The 20,397-nt window shown below is 43.4% G+C and overlaps 1 protein-coding gene across 3 annotated transcripts in view; it reads right to left on the bottom strand.

The window, feature by feature from the left end:
• The window catches only part of ZNF638 (zinc finger protein 638), a 145,762-nt gene extending 126,042 nt beyond the window's left edge, over positions 1 to 19,720 (bottom strand). For 2 of the 3 annotated variants that reach the window (XM_055119696.1, XM_055119695.1), the window contains exon 1: positions 19,572 to 19,720. In XM_055119696.1, coding sequence (XP_054975671.1) covers positions 19,572 to 19,687 — 116 coding nt within the window. In that variant the 5' untranslated portion in view covers positions 19,688 to 19,720. The remainder of the gene's footprint in view (positions 1 to 19,571) is intronic. The other variant, XM_055119697.1, reaches the window with a different exon arrangement.
• Between the last annotated feature and the right edge of the window lie 677 nt (positions 19,721 to 20,397).

The following is a 20,397-nucleotide window of genomic DNA, read 5'->3' as shown; positions in this document are numbered from 1 at the left end:
CCCCAGCACCTCCAGGGATTAGCTCTGAGAACAGAGCTAGAATTAAGCCCTGAATATGGCTGGGTGTGTCCCCAAAACAAACAACAACAAGAAGAAGAATATATTGAATGTTTCGCAGAGATTTTTTTTTTTTTTGGCTTTTTTGGGTCACACCCGGCGATGCACAGGGGTTACTCCTGGCTTTACACTCAGGAATTGCTCCTGGCAGTGCTCGAGGGACCAGATGGGATGCTGGGAATTGAACCCAGGTCGGCTGCGTGCAAGGCAAACGCCTTACTCGCTGTGCTATTGCTCTAGCCCCCTTGCAGAGAATTTTCATTGAAGATTCTGTCAGGGGGTTGAGAAAAGGGTGAAGGGAAAGAAGTCTTGTGACATGATACTGAGCTAAGACATATTTACCATGATGAAATTAATAAGCAGGAACTCACTATTTTTAATTCCTGAAACTATGGTCATAAAATTAACCATCATGAAAATATGTTTAAGGACTATACTAAGGAAAAGTCATAACAGTGTCAAATTAATTAGATTGACATGATCTACCATATTTTCACAGGTATTCTCTTCCAATAAGATAACTTAGATTTCTACCTCTCTCCTATGACAAGTATCACAAACTCAAATGTTCCTAGAGCACAAGTGATGACATGGGTAATTGATGTGACCAATATTTAAAAATTCAAATGCAAAAACAAAATAGAAGTTATTTTTACATTTATTATTTTATTTAGGACTGGAGCGATAGCACAGCAGGTAGGGCGTTTGCCTTGCACGCGGCCCACCGGGGTTTGGTTTCTTTGTCCCTCTCGGAGAGCCTGGCAAGCTACCGAGAGTATCCCACCCCCATGCCAGAGCCTGGCAAGCTACCCGTGGCGTATTCAATATGCCATAAGCAGTAACAACAAGTCTCATAATGGAGATGTTACTTGTGCCCGCTCAAGCAAATTGATGAACAATGGGATGAAAGTGCTATTTTAATTAGATACTATGATTTACAATACTTATAATATTAATGAGGATTTGGGGGACGCCATTCCCAGTGATGTTTAGGGGTTACTCCTGGCTCTGCACTCAGGAATTATTCCTGGTGGAGCTTGGGGGACTATATGGGATGCCAGGGATTGAGCCTGGTATACCAGGCAAATACCCTACCTGCTATACTAGCACTCCAGTCTCCTCTAATATTAATGTTTCAGAAACATAATATTGATACACCAGATTCACCACTAGAGTATCAGCATCCCTCCATTATTGTCTTTAGGTTCCCCCTCACTCTTCATCCCTTCATCTTTCATCCCTCTGCATAGAAAACTCAATTCTGTAGACTCTCAGGGTCATTATCATTGGCTATTTCCCCCCCTTACTATTATTATACTCCACATATGAGACATATCATTTGGTATTTGTCCTTCTTCCTTTGACTCATTTCACTCACCACGATATATTCTACTTTCATTCAAGTTGCAACAAGCTGCGAGATCTTCACTTTTTTCTAATAGTCTAGTAGGATTCCATTATATGTGTATATATCTCACAATTTCTTTATTCACTCATATGTGCTTGTCAGTTAGGTTGTTTCCAGATTTTGGCCCTTGAGACTAGGACAACAATGAACACAGAAATTCAAATATATTTTCAAATGGATATTATTAAGCTCTTGGGGTAGATGCCAAGTGGAATCACTGGGTCATATGGAAGTTCAGTTATTAATTTTTTGAGAAATCTTCATACTGATTTCCAGAGAGGCTGAACCAGATGGCATTCCCACTAATGATGCATGAAGGCTCCTTTTTCACCTCATCCTTACCAGCACTGGTCTTTCCCTGTTCTTTTGATATACCTCATTCAGTAATGTGGGATGATATCTCACTGACATTAGCATTTGTATTTCCCTGATAATATAGATGGTGAAGAGCACTTCTTCATGTACCTATTGGCCATCTGGATATCTTTTTTGAGGAAGTATCTGCTCAGCAACTCTCTCCACTTTTTGATGGGGTTGTTTGCTTTTATGTTAAGTTTTGTGAGCACTTTATATATTCAAACATTATTTTTAATGAACTATAATTTTCATGGAACCTGATACAAGAATGTATTATATTGGAGACAATACATTTGAAATTTAAGGCTAACATGATAGTTGGCTCAATGGATGACATGGGTTCAATTCCTGTTACTGCACCCAGTTCAGAGAAGCCCCTGAGCACCGCTGAACATGATCTGTGTCCCCTACCCTCCCTGTCCCAAAGCAGTAATTGGAAACATTCAGACCCCAAAGTATTGAATGGTGGAGGATGGCTCACTAGCTAAAAGCAAACTGCCTTGCAGGCAAGAAACCATGAGATATTATTAAGCTCTTGGGGTAGATGCCAAGTGGAATCATTGTTGCCACCTGCAAGTGCTGAGCAAGTGGCCCTGTGGTTCTGGTATCTGCAATCTCCAGGGGCATAATAGCATCTGGACTCTCTGGACCACACACTGGCGGGTGTGAGCACCTTCACTAAAGATCTGCGAGAACTGTGACTGGGAGGGAGACCTCTGCCAAGCTCTGTGTGAGCACACAGCACCTCCAGCAAACGCAACACCAAACAACACCAAAATGTAAGAGAGAAACATCAGTAGGCAAGTGTCGCCCCAGCTGAGGCTGTGCCTGTGTTGAGTGAGCGCTGTGATCAGATGTGTGACTCCAGCCAAGCACCACCACCAAGAGTATGCAGAAACTCAGCAGCTGTAATAACAAAGGAAAGGGGAAAGGGGTCGGAGCATTTAGTTTGGGGACTTTCCTTTTTTTTTTTTTTATTAGTTTATTTTTAATTAGAGAGTCATCGTGAGGGTAACAGTTACAGATCCATACATCTTTGTGCTCATGTTTCCCCCATACAAAGTTCGATAACCCATCCCTTCACCAGTGCCCATTCTCCACCACCCGTAAACCCAACATCCCTCCCCCCCTCCCCAGTCCCGTCTCCCCCCACCCCACCCTGCCACTATGGCAGGGAATTCCCTTTTGTTCTCTGATTAGGTGTTGTGGTTTGCAATAAAGGTGTTGAGTGGCCATTGTGTTCAGTCTCTAGTCTGTATTCGGCCCGGCCCGCATCACCCTTCAGTTTGGGGACTTTTCTTGTAGCTCATCATATGTTTTATCTCAAACCTAAAACTTGACACTATTTCCCCCGAACCAGAGTGTCAGGACAGTTAAGAACTGCATGTAAGGAGTCAGAATGATAGTACAGTGGCTAGTACAGTTGTCCTACATATGGTTTGATCCTTGGCACTTCATATGGTCCCCCAAGCTCTGGGGTCCCCAAGGAGTGATCTTATGGCCCAGTAAACAGACAAGCAAACCAAAATAGAAATGTATGTAACATGCATTATAGAATTCAGTATTATTAAACTAAGAACAGTATTTGAAAGATTCAGTTTGTTTCAGGGGCCCCAAGAGATAACACGGCAAGTACAGCACTAGTGTTGCCTGTGACTGAATTGAATTCAACCCCAGGATCACATAAGGTTCCCTGAGCTCTGCTCAGAGTGATCCCTGAGCTCAGAGCAAGGAGTAATTCCTGAGCACTGCTGAGTGTGGCCCAAGAGCCAAAACGAAAAAGAAAAACCAAATGAGTTTCACAAGAGAAAACAACTACATAGACGCTTTAAATCAAAAGTGAAATATTTGCAATGAGTTTTAAATTTGGGGTAATGCAAAGGTATTTATAAAATTCTGGGAATTGCCTTTATAATATCTAGTGTACCATACTTTCATTAGTAAGTACCCACGCAGATTATAGTTATTAATTTTTAAATGTTATGTAATTTATGTAAAGTAATAAAATAGTCAGTCTTGAAATTCAGTCTTAAATTTCATAATTTGGGGTATGAAGTAAAGACCATACTTTTCATTTCTGGAAACCAGCTTGAGCACATGAAAGTAATCCTGCTTATTCTCAACCAAAAAAAAGAAAAATGTTTGCCAAAACAAATGTTTACTAGACATGGAAGAAATGAATCATCTTAATGTGGAAGTCCTTGTGAATAACACTATTAATAAATATGTGCAGTGGGGCCAGAGCGATAGTACATCAGGCAACGCCCTGCACATGGCTGACCCGAGTTCGATCCCTGGAATCCCACATGGTTCCCCAAGCCAGCCCAGAGTGATCCCTGAGTACAGAGCCTGGAGTGACCCCTGTGCACCACCAGGTATGACCCCAAAACCAAAATAAACAAATAAATTAAAATAAATAATTTAATAAACATGTGCAGTGTTTAAATTAGCTACCATGTCAATCCCCAAAAGTCAGATCTTTAAGCCATTCTTTACTGGTAAACTAAGATAAGATTCTCCCCGAGATAACAGATTGATTTCCCTTAACAATTTATTCTATTTTTGTTTAATTTTTTTGGATTTGGGGCTATATATGACTATGTTCAGGGATCACTCGTGGTGGGGTTCAGGAGAGCTCATGCAGTGCTGTGGATTGGACTCTGATCAAGTGCGGGGAAGACAAGCACTTAGCACTGTCTTTTTGGCCCTTTCTTAACAGTTCAAAATACATTTTAAGGGGTGTAAAGATAGACCAAAGGGATGGAGCTCATTTTCTGGGTTCAATCACCATCACCACATGCTCTCCCCTAGCAAATCCAGATGTGGCCCCGGTGGCACCCAATATCTCATTTTTGGCATTTTTGTTTCTGAAATCTAGAGCCAGCATTTTGCCCACCTTTGCTATCTACCATTCCCTGGATATGTCATTCTATGTACTATAGATTAATGAGAACATCTGGTATTTGAACTTTAATATCTTTTGGGGGGGGCAGGGGAGGGATTTAGGCCACATCCAGTGGTGCTCAAGGGCTATTTCTGGCTCTGTGCTCAACAGTAACTCTGGCCATGCGCAGGGGTTCAGGGGATTCAAACCAGGATCAGCAGAGTGCGAGGCAAGTACCTTGACCATGTACTAGCCCTCCAGCCTAAACTTGTCCTCCTGACTTACTAAACTGTCCAATGTTAACTCCATTTATTTACTATTCCAGGAATACTCTCTATTAGCAAGCTAAGTTTTTACACATTAAATTTTTACAGGCTTTTCTAACACATAATAATGAGTCATCTGGTTCTGGCATTTTGAAGGGCATCAACTCCAAATATTTGTTTCCTTGCTTTTGAAAATAAGTAGACCCTAAATGTATCGCCCATTTGTCAAGCAATAGTGGTAAAACACCCATAGGAATACAAAGAATTAATGACTCTTTACCCTTCTAGCCCAGATACTGGAGGCCAGAGCACACACTCCTCTAAAGGGGCAGCTTCTGTCTATTGCAGCCATGAGCTATTAAAAATATATCCTCCAATTTTTACAGCTTATCTGGTTTTTGGGGACTGGGGAGAGGGCCACAGCCAGTCATGCTCAGGGGCTATTCTTAGTGGTGCTTAGGGGCCATATGTGGTAAAGGAGGATTTGAACCACGGCTGTTGCCACCGTGGCTATCACATAAAGGCCTTTGCCTTAACTCCTTAACTCCTATACTCTCTCTTCAAACCCAGCTTCCAAGTTTTTAAAACTGAAAAAAACTGTTTTGGGACGTGTGTGTGTGTGTGTGTGTGTGTGTGTGTATGTGTGTGTGTGTGTGTGTGTGTGAATGGTCCAACAGGGACATATTTCCCTACATAGCCCTCCCTCTGCTCATCCTGAGATGAATGTTCTACCAACGTTAATCTATATCTTATCATATCTAATAAAACACAGAAGCAACAATATTTTTACATAAAAGGCCTCCCTTCTTGGCCAGATCTTAACTGTCATCTGCCAAATGTTGGCAGAAAGTTTTTTACCTAAGTTAATTCCCTAAGAGCCCTGAGTTTTTGTTTTCTTTTGTTTTAATAGCCTTGCCCAACTTTTTTTGCCATCAAACTGCCCATATTCTATGAAGATAAAATTTCAAATACGGCAAACTTCTCTTGTAAAGCTAAAACTGTGCGTGATTTCCTTCTTTGACCTTGCCTCTTGCAGTATTGTGTCTCTATCTGTGGTGTTCTTCAAATCCAAATGGCCAAAAGGTACATGAAAAAATGTTCTTCATCACTAATCATCAGGGAGATGCAGATCAAAACAACAATGAGATATCATCTCACACCACGGAAACTGGCACACATCCAAAAGAACAAAAGCAACTGGTATTGGCGTGGATGTGGGGAGAAGGGGATTCTCCTTCACTGATGGTGGGAATGCCAACTGGTCCAGGCTTTTTGGAAAACAATATGGATGTTTCTCAAAACACTAGAAATTGAGCTCCCGTTTGACCCAGCAATAACACTTCTGGAAATAGATCCTGGAAATGCAAAAAAAAAAAAATACAGTAGAAATGACATCTGTACTTGTATATTTTTTTGCAGCACTATTTACAATAGCCAGAATCTGGAAAAAACCCGAGTACCCGAGAACAGATGGCTGGTTAAAAAAACTTTGGTACATATACACAATGAAATATTATGCAGCTGTTAGAAAAGATGAAATCATGAAATTTGCATATAGTTGGATCAACATGGAGAGTATCATGTAAGTGAAATGAATCAGAGAGAGAGGGACGAACATAGAATGACAGCACTCATTTGTGGAATATTAAGTAACAGTATGGGAGACTAACACCCAAGGATATTAGAGATAAGGGCCAGAAGGACCACTCCGTGGCTTGGAAGCCAGCCTCACATGCTGGGGGACAAGGCAGCTGGGATGAAGAAGGCAACATTAAGTGAATGATGCTTGGAGGACTCGCTCGGGATGGGAGATGCATGCTGAAAGTGTATTGTAAACCATAATACCCAAAAGGAGAGAGAGAGAGAGTAAAAGGGACTGTGCCTGCCACGGAGGCAGGGAGCAGGGGGACAGCGTGAAGGTAGTGGGAGGGATACCGGGAACATTGAAGATGGAGAATGGGCACTGGTGGAGGGATGGGTACTCGATCATTGTATGACTGAAACATAATCACAAAGTTTGTAAGTCTGTAACTATCTCACGGTGATTCATTAAAAAACAAAACAGAAAACTAAAACTGTAGAAGAAAATAAACATAAAAAGTAATTCAGGGATGGGCTGAAAAGGTAGTACAGGGGTTAAGGCACTTATCTTTTTTTTTTTCTTTTTGGGTCACACCCGGCAATGCACAGGGGTCATTCCTGGCTCATGCACTCAGGAATTACCCCTGGCGGTGCTCAGGGGACCATATGGGATGCTGGGATTCGAACCCGGGTCGGCCGCGTGCAAGGCAAACGCCCTACCCGATGTGCTATCGCTCCAGCCCCCTAGGCACTTATCTTTTCTTGTTGTTCTTGGACCACAACTGGCTATGATCAAGGGTTACTCCTGACTCTGCACTCAGGAATTACTCCTGGTGGTGCTTGGGTGACTATATGGGATGCCGGATTGAACCCGGGTTGGGCACATGGCAAGGCAAATGCTCTCCCCACTATACTATCACTCTGGCTTCTAAGGCACTTGTCTTGCAGGCAGCCAACCCTGCTTCAATCCCTGACACAACATGACCTCCAGAGCATCACGGGGTATAACGCTGGGAGCCCCTGAGCAACCCAAGATTTGGAGGTCCCAGAGCCCTGCAGCGGTGACCTGTGTACCTCAGAACCCAAGCAGCACCACATCCTTGGGCCCTCGCCTTGAACTATCGATGCAGTTTGCCAAGAATTTCTAGGAGAGCCTCCAGTTCCTAATTATTGGGATGAAATATCCTGCCTCTGCCTTCCCTTCCCTTTGCTGCTGATGCAAGACTGAGGTCAGACACATGCTTGGCTATGATGCCTGCATTTGGCTGTGGTGTTCACTAGGGGTTGCAAATCTGGTGGCAGTGCCCAAATTATCAGTCTCAGTATTTACAAAGGGTTGGACACTTTTAGTTGTGGTGCTTGCACACATGCTCACCAGGTGTCACATTTCTGAGCTTCATACTCAAGTTTGGTGGTTTGTTTGTTATTGTTGCTGTTGTTTTAATTGTAGTGCTCTCCGGGATGTCCCAAAAGCAGAGCTTCAAGGCCATGCTCGGCACATGGAGCTTCACTGGGAATCAGACTTGCAAGGCAGGCACTTCTGCCCCTGAGCCATTAAGCTAAGAGCTTACTCCTAGAGGTGCTTGGGGGACCATGTGGGGTGCAAGGAACCGAACCTGGATTGGCCACATACAAGGAAAGCACTTTACCTGCTGTACTATAGCTTCAGTACCCTTAACAGTGCATTCAAAACTCTTAAGTACACAGCACATATTGTCTACCTGAGAAGGAATTAGCAAAGTCATGCTTCTCTATAAAAAAAAAAGTGGAAAATCTGGAGAATAAAGAACTAGAAAAAAAATTTTAAATGTGTTTTTGATTTGTTTGATTTTGTTTTATTCTGTTTGGGGGGTATATACCCAGTAGTGCTCAGGGCTTACTCTTGGCTCTGAGCTTAGAGATTACGCCTAGTGGGCTCAGGGGATCATGGGGGCTGCTGAGGTTAGAACTCAGGTTGGCAATGTACTAGGCAAGCACCCTGCCCATTGTACTGTTGCTCTGGTCCCTTAAAACGTATTCTTTATGAAGAATAAAAATGTTTAATTATGGCCAAGAATGTGATTCAGTGGTAGTACGTGTGGCCCTGGGTTCAATCTCACACACACAGAGACAGACAGACACACATATGTTCTCAGGAAATAATGTCATTTAAAATAACAATATTGAGAACACAATTGCTACCATGCTCACGGCCAATCTGCACAGGCTTGAGATGAGCCACTATGATACTGTCATCCCGTTGCTCATCCATTTGCTCGAGCGGGCACCAGTAACGTCTCTATTGTGATACTTGTTACCGATTTTAGCATATTGAATACGCCATGGGTAGCTTGCCAGGCTCTACCATGCGGGCAAGATACTCTTGGTAGCTTGCTGGGCTTTCCAAGAGGGGCGGAGGAATCGAACCCGGGTCGGCCTTGTGCAAGGCGAATACCTTACCCGCTGTGCTATTGCTCCAGTCCACATTCATTAATGAATCTGTTGAAAACCTCAGGCATAAGGGCTTTGTGACCAAAATCTCCAGACTATCATGGAGTCAGAGATAGGCAACCTCCCACCATCACCCTGTTCTTCCAGGAGCCTAGCAGTCACACCCATAAACTGCCTCTAGCACCATATAAGCTCATTAATGGCCATGATTCAGAGACTCACAAATAAATCACTAAAGAGATTAATAAACTGCAGAAATAACTCTGGACCCCAAAGCCATCATCCAGTTAAAGATCTCACTCCAATTTTATCACCCTATTTAAAATTTGCACATGGTGACAATATCTCATACTCTGCACCCTGATGTACCAGGAGTAGCATCCCAAATTGGATGGGATATAAAGTAGAAGGCAACCAATCTCTATTAAAAAAATATTAGCACACAAGGCTCAACCTGTAACAATGTTAGTAATGTCTTATACAAGGGCTTAATGGCTCCAGGGTGAAATACAACAATCTTCACAAACTTCCTTCTGAGGAAACTTTTTTTTATCATTTTTAGCTAATTATTCATAACAAGCAATACAAAATAATTTTTTAGGGCCTGATATTGGGGCAGGCTTGGGTGGTGGTTGGGAAAATTCGAAATAATGGTGATGGGAAGGTGTAACGGTGGTGGGATAAGTGTTAGAATGTTGGATTTAATAAATTATTGTGTGCAATGGTTTTTTTTTTGCTTTTTGGGTCACACCTGGCGATGCACAGGGTTACTCCTGGCTTTGCACTCAGAAATTACTCCTGGCGGTGCTCGGGGGACCATATGGAATGCTGAAAATCAAACCCGGGTGGGCTGCATGTAAGGCAAACACCCTACCTGCTGTACTATCACTCCAGCCCCTGTGAGCAACCTTATAAAAGTAAAGTAAAATTTTTTAAATAATAAAAATAAAATAACAATGTCCTGGATTCAATTTCTGCCACTACCTGGTCCCCAAGCACTGCCAGCAATAGGACCCAAACCAGGTACAATCCCCAAAATTTAAAAAAACAGACAAAAATATGCTGAAAACTAGAAATGGAATAATGGAATAATAATAATGGAATGCAATGGAATAAGCATGATTATACCTTAGTACAGTGAGTAGACCAGCTAGATCTCCAGGTTTTGAATCAAATCTTGCTAATATTTGTACAGTTCACAGCACTGGTAATCATAAGGTGTTTGCATATGACCAAAGGGTAAATAACATTTCTGTAATCCTGGGGAAGAGGTCTGTGTGATACAGAATTAATGGAAGAGAGTATCTTTGTTTCTGATCAGTTCTGAAGAGATAGAATGAATATTTGTTAGAATGCAGATAAGTTGTTACAACAAAGGCCCCAAAACAAGATGTGATGTAAGTATGACCTAAATATGATTATTTCTCAATGAACCACCTAGACATGGGCCAGCAGTTTTATTGTTATTGTTATTGTTCAGTCTTTTTTCTTTTTAATTAATGAATCACCATGAGGTACTGTTACAGACTTACAAACTTTCATGCTTATGTTTCAGTCATACAACAATCGAGCACCTATCCCCACCAGTGCCCATTCACCACCACCAATATTCCCAGTATCTCTCCCCTCCATCCCCCCCTCCACCTCTGTGGCAAGCGCATTCCCCTTCACTCTTACTCTCTCTGTCCTTTTGGGTGTTGTGGTTTGCAATACAGGTGTGCTGTCCAGTCTTTAAGTCCCCTCTCTCTGTTGCTTACATTCTTTTTTTGGTTTGTGTGTTTGTTTTTAACTTTTAAATTATAATTTACAGTTTTTTTTTTAGGGTAGTTACTAGGAATCAAAACTAGGAACTCTTTTCTTTTTTTCTTTTTGGGTCACACCCAGCATTGCACAGGGGTTACTCCTGGCTCATGCACTCAGGAATCACTCCTGGCGGCGCTCAGGGGACTATATGGGATGCTGGGAATTGAACCTGGTCAGCCGCATGCAAGGCAAATGCCCTACCCTCTGTGCTATCGCTCCAGTCCCCAAACCTAGGAGCTCTTATAAGCAAAGTATGTATTATGCCACTGTCCCTTAGTCCCTCTAGGTTCCCATGCCCAGATATGTGAATACAGACTTTTTCCCCCCACCCCTCAGTCTGGCTGAAAGGTTTCCTAACTTTTCTGTGCAAAAGAATTTCTCTCAAAGTGTTGGGCCTAAATATTAAGTCGAGCAATATTTTTAATAGTATTTCAGAATCTTTCTCTACATCTTTTAACCAAAATGGAACACCCATCATTCCTTTGTGAGACTGTATTCATAATTCACACCAGGGATGGCCAAAAGCCTTGCAAGCATGAGGATACGAATCTGCTCCCCAGTGCTGTGCATGGGGGACAAGAGCTGTCCTGGCTACCCTACGATTTGGAACCCCTGACACCCCAACAATATGCAATCACACCACAGCCAGATGTGTGCAAGTCCCAAAACAAAAGTATGCAACTCCTGGTAAGTACAACAACCAGATGTGCAGAAGCACCCTAGCTCCAGTGAACACATATGCAAGCACTGCACTCTAAGTGTTAACCACCAGTGCATACCACAACCAAGCATGCATGTGGCCTGTGGTCACTGCAGAAACAGTTGACAAGAACAACCAAGGGAAGTGGGGAGTTATCACCCCTGACATATTGTATCCACCTTTTTATTTTGTCAGATTTCTCCTACAGTATATAGCTCTGTAATGGCTACATACTGTTACACTAACGTAAAAGCACTTGGATATGTTATAATAATTATTAGATTGTATATGTTTCCATAAAATCTAGATTTTAAATTATTTTGTCATTTTTCTATTTATACACTGAATAATTTTAAAATCCCACCATCAGAAACAACACTACAGCAAACATTTTAACAATTAACCTTATGTATATATCCATTATTATTTCCTTAGAATAAGCTTCTAGTAGAACTGCTGGGTCAAAATGAGCATAAAAAATTGTGAATTGTGGTATGTTTGAACAAAAAAAGCCCTCCCAAACCTAACTATTAATGGGGAATTAACTATACAGTACTTAAGGGAAATACAAAGAGGATGCTTTAGTGCTTCCTCTGAGTCTTCATGTCCCTAGCAGAACCTCTAAATTTCAAGTATTTTGTACCTGTAACTTGTCAACAGTTCTTAAGAAACAGAGTGATAAATGTTGATGTCCAGGGGTGGGGGGTGGGGTACCCCCCAAAAAAACACAACAGGTCAGCAATATTAGCTCCTAGCGGGCTTGAGCGATAGCACAGCGGGTAGAGCGTTTGCCTTGCACGCAGCCAACCCGGATTCGATTCCCAGCATCCCATATGGTCCCCTGAGCACATCCAGGAGTAATTTCTGAGTGCATGAGCCAGGAGTAGCCCCTGTGCATCACCAGGTGTGACCCAAAAACTAACATATATGTATATATTAGCTGCTGGGGGAAAATTTTTTTTTTTATGTCAAAACCACAGCTCCTAATGCATGCTGCAAGAAACATGCCAAAGCTTTGAAAAGAAGAGACTTGCTCTTCAAGCCTGTCCTCCTGGGACAATGTATCTTGTTTGTTTCTTTGCTGCCAGTTGCTCCTAAACACATTTCCTCTTTTTTTCCCCTTCTCACATCTTTCTAAGTGAGTTTCCATTGAAAAAAGAAGAAAACGAATCTTGAACAATGGCATGTCACTGAAAGGTGACAGAATTAAATTCCAACTTAATCCATTAAAACAAACAAAAAAAATCACAACATTTGGGGCCAGAGGATATAGCTTAGTGGTAGTGTGCATGACTCACATGTGTGAAGCCCTGAGTTCAATTCCAGGAACTACAAAAATAATTACAGCACTTAACAGTAGTAACTACAATATTCAAAATTATTAAACACTTTATCATCACATCCCTTTCTTTCTTTCTTTCTTTCTTTCTTTCTTTCTTTCTTTCTTTCTTTCTTTCTTTCTTTCTTTCTTTCTTTCTTTCTCTCTTTCTTTCTTTCTTTCTTTCTTTCTTTCTTTCTTTCCTTCCTTCCCTCTTCCTTCCTTCCTTCCTTCCTTTCTTTCTTTCTTTCTTTCTTTCTTTCTTTCTTTCTTTCTTTCTTTCTTTCTTTCTTTCTTTCTTTCTTTTTTTTTTGCTTTTTGGGTCACACCTGGAGATACACAGGGGTCACCTCCTGGCTCTGCATTCAGGAATTACCCCTGGTGGTGCTCAGGGGACCATATGGGTTGCTGGGAATCTAACCCTGGTCGGCCTCGTGCAAGGCAAACGCCCTACCCACTGTGCTATCGCTCCAGGCCCATCACATCCCTTTCTTGATGGAGAAAATGCCATAATGATCTCAGTTGGTGCTGATATTTCAATGGAGAAAAGTAAACATTTTAATAAAATCCATAAGCCAGATTCTCCCAAATTGCATATTCAGCTCTATTAACACCACTGCAATATAATTATGTGTGTAATCTAAATATGTAGTTGTGGGTGAAAGCAGATCTAAGAGGGGAAAAACTGATAACTCAAAAACAGTTACATAGCTTTTTATTTTTTGTATTTTGAATTTTTTTTAATGAAAGATACTGTATTGCCATAAGATAAGGTTTTAGGAAATGAAGGCGTCAGCATTACATTCAAATGCTGGTATCAAAATCTTTTTTTGGATAAGATACAATTTTGAATGATTTTAATATTCACAGTGCCAAAGTTTTTTTTATAAGAAATCCCAAAATTCTTTAAATTATTATATTCTCTTGGACTGGAGTGACAGGGTTCAATTCCTTCATCCCTCTCGGAGAGCCGGCAAGCTACTGAGAGTATCCCGCCCATACGGCAGAGCCTGGCAAGCTCCCCATGGCATATTGGATATGCCAAAAACAGTAACAACAAGTCTCACAATGGAGACGTTACTGGTGCCCGATCAAGCAAACCAATGAACAATGGGAGGACAGTGCTACAGAACAGTGCTATTATATTCTCAAATGATGGATAAAGTGACCACCGCCATATGTGACCAACAGACCGTCCTGCAGAGACAAAGGCCACCTCTGTAAGGTTTGGTTTCAGTTTCTTCAAGTTCCTGTTCATTTTGAGAAATTCTGAGCTTGTCACCCTATATAATTCCTTCATCAAATTTCCTGAAAATAAACTTAAAAGTTTAAAAGTCATGAAGAACCTTGACAAAGACAAAAGAAAAATACTGCATAAATCTTTTAAGCATATGTAGGGGTGTGGTGCCACTAGCAGGTCAACTTGTACCCGCGGGGCAAATGCATTAGCAGCCTGATGGTGTCTTCAGGCTTCCTGATAGTCCAAAATTGCCCTGTACCTCTGGCTGGACCCCAACAACTCACGTTCAAGTTTCCTGGGAAATTAAACAGCCAAAAGTTAGGTGTGAGCCATGCCCACAAACATCTCTGGCTCAGCTATACAAACTCATTTATTGGCCTTGCTTTAGAGACCCATATATAAGTCTTGAAAGAAATCAAAAGTGGCAGTTAATCTCGGACCTGCACACGGCTGAACACACAAGGGTAAATCAGATAAGGCAGGTCAGCCTGGTGCCTGCCCAAGCAGAGCCCCTGGCACAATGTCCCTGGCCAAACTCTACTGTCTTGGCACGGACCTCACCAAGATATAAGCTGCTGTAAATTCAGATATGCAGGTTTTATGGCCAAAATCTCCAGGTTTTCTCAGTGTTGGATGGATTACCTCCCTCCGCTTCCCTATACTCCTGGAAGCACTGGCAGTCATTTCCATGAATCAACTCCAGGGCCACCATGTAAATCTTCAACTGGCCATGCTCCAGAGACCATAAATAAATCTTACAAGGATCGAAAGCCTCATTTAAGTTGATCTCAAGATGAGATCTGGAGCAGCCGCGCACAACATGGCCCCTCTGCTCCTTAAAGACTATGATCCGGGAGGTCTAATAACCCATTTTGGCACCCAGAGACTTATAGAAATGCATCTAGACTGTGAGCTGAGCTATGACCCCATGCTGCCCAGGGAGGGGGAAGGATTTTCTCTCCCAACGCTTTCTTTCTACGGGGAAGATAGCAGCAGCAGCAGCAGCAGCAGCAGCAGCACCCAAGTGGTGTCCTCCATTCTCTAAGAACTCACAACCCAGAGGTACAAGCTTGTAGTGACGTGGTGCACAGAGATCATGGGATGGGGGTGTTACCGGCACACCTTCGGCCCAGATGAGATCTGGAGCAGCTGCACACGACACGGCCCCTCTGCTCCTTAAAGACTATGATCTGGGAGGTCTACTAACCCATTTTGGCACACAGAGACTTAGAGAAATGTATCTAGACTGTAAACTGAGCTAAAACAACAGAAATCCAAAACCGCGTGGCTGCTGTTGCTGCCGCGCGAGCTCCTATAATCTTCATTCTCAGCAATGGAAAACAAACTATCAAATGATGCCTTTTCAGCAGGTTTGATTGTTGGGATAAAATTCCAAATAATAATAGTCAGTTCTCTGTTGAAATATTGAATGTATACAAAGTATAGAGAGAATAAAGTGAAGATCATTAGCCACTCAGGTGCAGGGGGTTGTGGGAGGGCGGTATATTGGGGTTCTTGGTGGGGGATCAGGTGCACTGGTGAAGGAATGGGGTTTTGATAATTATATGACTGAGACTTAAACCTGAAAGCTTTGTAACTTTTGTCACGGTGATTCAATTATAAAAAAAAGTTAATTTCAGATCTGCACAAGGTCTGAAATTAAAAAAAAAAGTTTATTTCAGACCTGTACAAGGGTAAATCGGAGGGGGGCAGGTCAGCCTGGTGCTTGCCCAAGCAGAGCCCCTGGCAGCCACTTGCTTCCAAAATTGCTGCCACGCCCCCAGCTGGACTCAACCGTCTCAGGACAGACTTCACTGAGATATAATCTGCTGAAAATTTGGGTATGTAGGTTTTGTGACTGAAATATCCAGGTTTTCTTGGGGTCAAAATGGGCTACATTCCCCCACCCCCACCTCCCTGTACTTCAGGAAGCCACATCCATATCCCAAAACAGCCACCCAGTTAAAAAGCTATTCTGCCTTACCTTCCTGATAAAATTACTGAATGCTCTGAACAAACATAATGATCTCTTAGTACTGGTATTCAAACTATAATGTACAAGAGGAGAGAGAGAAAGAAGAAAAGTGCCTGCCATAGAGGTAGGCTGGCGGGGGATGGAAAGGGGTGCAATGTTGAGGAATGGTGGGAGGGAAACAGGGGACATTGGTGGTAGGAAATGTACACTGGTGGAGGGATGGGTATTGGATTATTGTATGACTGAAACCAAATCATGAAAAGCTTTGTAATGGGATATCTCACAGATATTCAATAAGAAAATTTTTTTAAATAAAGCAAATTAAAAAAACTTTTACAAAATCTTTTAAGCATCCTGTTGCTCATTGATTTGCTCGAGTGGGCACCAGTAATGTCTCCAAGTGAGACTTGTTGTTACTATTTTTGGCATATCAAATATGCCACAGGTAGCTTGGCATATGCAAAATAAATACAATTTGTTTAATCATGGAAAAGTACTTTTTTTTTCCAGTTTTTGGGCACACTAGGCAATGCTCAGGGAACCCTCCCTGGACAGAGCTCAAGGGACCATATGAGGAGCCTAGGATCAAACTGGATCAGCAGCATGCAAGGCAAAGATCTCACTGGCTATATTATCTCTCTGGCCCCTATATAAAGTATAACGTTAGCGTCATATTTTTCATATTTTCTCATAAAAACAATATTTACACAATTCTACAATCTTCAATACTCCATTATTTAAAAAAAGAAAAACCCTAATTTTCTGATCTTTGGAAAGTAGCAGACTGAATTCTAGTACCTTTATCTCAATACAGCAATAACTTTTCCTAATCCCCAGTGGATAAAAAAATTAGGTGCTCTGGTGGAAGGAGACAGGTACCTACCTGGTTCGATCCCCTGCATCCCATGGCCCAATGAGCATTACTAGGTATGCTCCTGGGCACCTGGGTGACGCTGGTTGTCTATACAGGGTCACATCACCCTAGCACTGACCTGAAGGTCCAGTTGGCTAAAATCCCCATGAGTGACACACAGCTTGGGAGACCCCTACTCCTTTCTCCACCCACTAACAAACAGAGAGAGAGAGAGAGAGAGAGAGAGAGAGAGAGAGAGAGAGAGAGAGAGAGAGAGAGAGAGAGCATAAGAAAAAAGAGAGATAACACAAGCAGGAAAGAAAGAAGAGAAAAGAGGAAATTTGAGGAAAAAGGAAAGGAGAGGAAAAAGGAGGGGAAGGGAGGGGAAAGGAAGGAAGGAAGCAAGGAAAAATGAGAGGAGGAGAGGAAAGGAAAGAATCGGCAGTCACACCTGCTTCCTGCTGCCACCATGTAAGCTTATCTACTGGCTCTGTTCCAGACTCATAAATAAATATCAAAAGAGATCAAGTAGCTGCAAAAGTTTCTTGGATGCCCAGTACCAGCTGAGACATTTGGGGTGATCTCAGGATGGGCAGGACAAGTCTCTGCCCTTCCAAAGCCTCCGCAGCCACACTCACACCCCAACAACTGTCACCATGCCTCTGGCTGGACTGCCCAGCTAAATCTTCTGGATTTTCTGGAGCGACATCTCCAAACTGACAACACTAATATCCCAGTAGGAGTATACTAGATTGGATGGCAATGTAACACAGAAGCCAACTGAGATCAATTAATAAAAACATTAATAAAGAAGTCTCAAGTAGCATTCATAGCTTAGTAAACAAACCCTCAGACAAGGACTTAATTCCCCTCATAAAAATTTTCACAAATTTTCTTTTACTGAAGTATTTCTTTTTATAATGCCATTAGTCATGCTGTGGCAACAAGCAACATGAAATAAATTAGTGTGGGCCTCCTATGGGGGCAGGCTTGAGAAATGGTTGAGAAAATGAAGACAATGGTGGAGGGAAGTTGACAGTGGTGGTGGGATTGGGGTTGGAATATTGAATGCCTGAGACATCACGAACAACTTTGTAAACCACAGTGTTTAACATGGGGGGGAGGGGGATATCTAGAAGCACACACACACACACACACACACACACACACACACACAAAGGAAGGAAGAAATGAAGAAAGGAGAGAAAAAGAAGAAAAAAAAGCGTTCAGGAAGGGAGGGAGGGAGGCAGGGAGAGGAAAACAAACTACTTTTCTCCTCAAACCAAGCCAGCTAGGGAAAGGTCAAAACATTTAAAACAATGTCCCCAGCACTTGAACCTTGCTAGTAACTAGCGCCAAGAAACATGACATAATACTAGAGCATTCCGTTCTATAAGAAGGACTGTCATTCTCTTCACTCCAGACTCCCACCCAACAACTCTCAAAATGCCACGAAGATTGGAAGCGAGCAGTACAGTACTGGTTTCTCATTGCAGAGTAATTCATTTCATTATTATAAGCTTCAGTTCAGCCGCTCCAATGAAAACTCTGGAGGCCGACTCAGGCCACCCGGTGAATTTAAGCTGCGAGGAAGTGTCCTCCAGGCAGGGACGTGTGCAGTGTCCTAAGAGATCTGCAGCCTTGGGACTGGGCAACAAGCAAATCTCGCAGCAATCAACACGCCGCTCAGCTGGTGTCCCCCCGCCCTCCCCTGGCTGTCTGCCTCTCTGGAGAGGCCAGTTTGGGTGCCCGCTGGAGCAGCCTGATTTCCAGACGTGGCTGATTTCCCCTCCGTTGTCAAATGGGATTAGGTGACCAAGGCACACGCGTTATTTACACCATTCCAAATCCTTAAATCTCTGTATGCAGTTGTGGATGGAAGCAAGTCTAAGCAAACTATTAAAAAAATAAAAAAGAAAGAAAGAAAGAAAAAAAAAGAAAAAAGGAAAAAGGAAACAAAACACTCAAATAACATGACTCACTATCAGACATGGACTCTTTTATTTGATTTTTTTCTGTACTTTGAAAAATTTCCTTTAATGAAAGAAATCCTTTTCTCTAAGAAAACTCGAAGCTATTTAGGAAACAAAACTACAAATGCTGTAGTTCAAATGACTATGCTAATATGAAGGCATGATTTGCGATGATCTTCAGCACAGTATGCAATTTTACGATGTTATGGGAATTTTAAATCGCAATCTTTAAAAAGACATTCAACTATTATGCAGATCCGAAAGCAAATAGGAAGTTATTTGCTGACCGCTCGTGCTCAGCTCCCTAAACAATTTCCTAAACGATGCCAAAGGTTCGGTTTCTTTCTCATAAGTTCCCCAGCACCTGCCCAGCACCGCACCACGTCCACCGAGCTTGTCCAGACCCGAGGAATGAGCAGTTGCTGAGACCACGGAAGTCCCACGACAGCTGACCAGAAGCAGCCAGGCGCCTAGCTGACCGGCTAGCACCCCCCGCCCCCCGCCCCCCACGCCCCCAACACACACACCGCTTGACCTAAAGACAGGTCAACAGGGGGGAGTGTCTGTCAGCGAGCCGGGGGCGGGGAAGGGGATTTAGAGGAGCGGGACGCGAACTCTGCAAAGCTAGGGTGACTCTCGGAGATCAGCCCGGTCCTCCCGCTCCTGCCCACTTACTACCAAACTGCCTGTGAATACTGGGAGCTCAGGGGGCAAGGAAGTGCTCACCGCGTCAGCGGGTCTGAAGCCCCTGGTTCCGTGGCGGTGGCCGACACTGAGCTCGGCGCCCCGATTCCAGCCCCCGCCTGAGTTGCAGCTTCAGAGGGAAGAGCGTCCCCGGGCATCGCCGGGCCGGGCGCGCGCGCTGCACCCGCGCGACTCCGGAGGGTCCCCGCTCTCAGTGCCTGGGGCGCGGGGTGCCCGGCTGAGCCCGGGAGGGTCCGCCCACTCCTGAGAGCCGCCAATGGGCGCGCAGCGCGGGAAGCAGGGGGCGGGGCGGGGCCAGATCGCGACGCCCAGCCACCCCGCTTAATCAGGCTGTCCCCGCATCCTGGCACAGGCTTACCCAGGGTTGCCCAGGTCTCTCCCCACCACTCACGCTGAAAACGTGGTTCAGGTAAGTGAGGTGGGACGTGGGAGGAGAAGAGCATTCCGCAAAAACCTTTGAATCCAAGATATTCTCTGTCTGTCTGTCTGTCTGTCTGTCTGTCTGTCTGTCTGTCTGTCTGTCTGTCTGTGTCTCATTTTGGGGCCACACCCGGCAGATGCTCAGGGCTTACTTTTGGTGGTGCTCAGGGAACCTTATGAGGTGGTGGAGATGGAACCTTCAGAGCTATCTTCTGTCCCCCCCCCCCCTTTCTCTTTAGACAATTTTTTTTTTTTTGAGGGCCAGTCCCAATGATTGGGAACCATGGAAAGGAGAAACAGGTCCTGCTTTTAGACATGGTTTCCAACGGTTCACACCTGCAAACAGGCAGGTGGAAACCCCTGGTAGAGGTCCTCACAGTCCAGACCAGCAAAAGGAAGACAAATCAAGTACCAAAGTGGGGTGGGG

The sequence above is a fragment of the Sorex araneus genome, chromosome X, assembly GCF_027595985.1.
Source record: "Sorex araneus isolate mSorAra2 chromosome X, mSorAra2.pri, whole genome shotgun sequence".
NCBI lineage: Eukaryota > Metazoa > Chordata > Mammalia > Eulipotyphla > Soricidae > Sorex > Sorex araneus.
The sequence above is the reverse complement of the archived record's forward strand: the minus strand, read 5'-3'. Positions and strand labels throughout refer to the sequence as shown.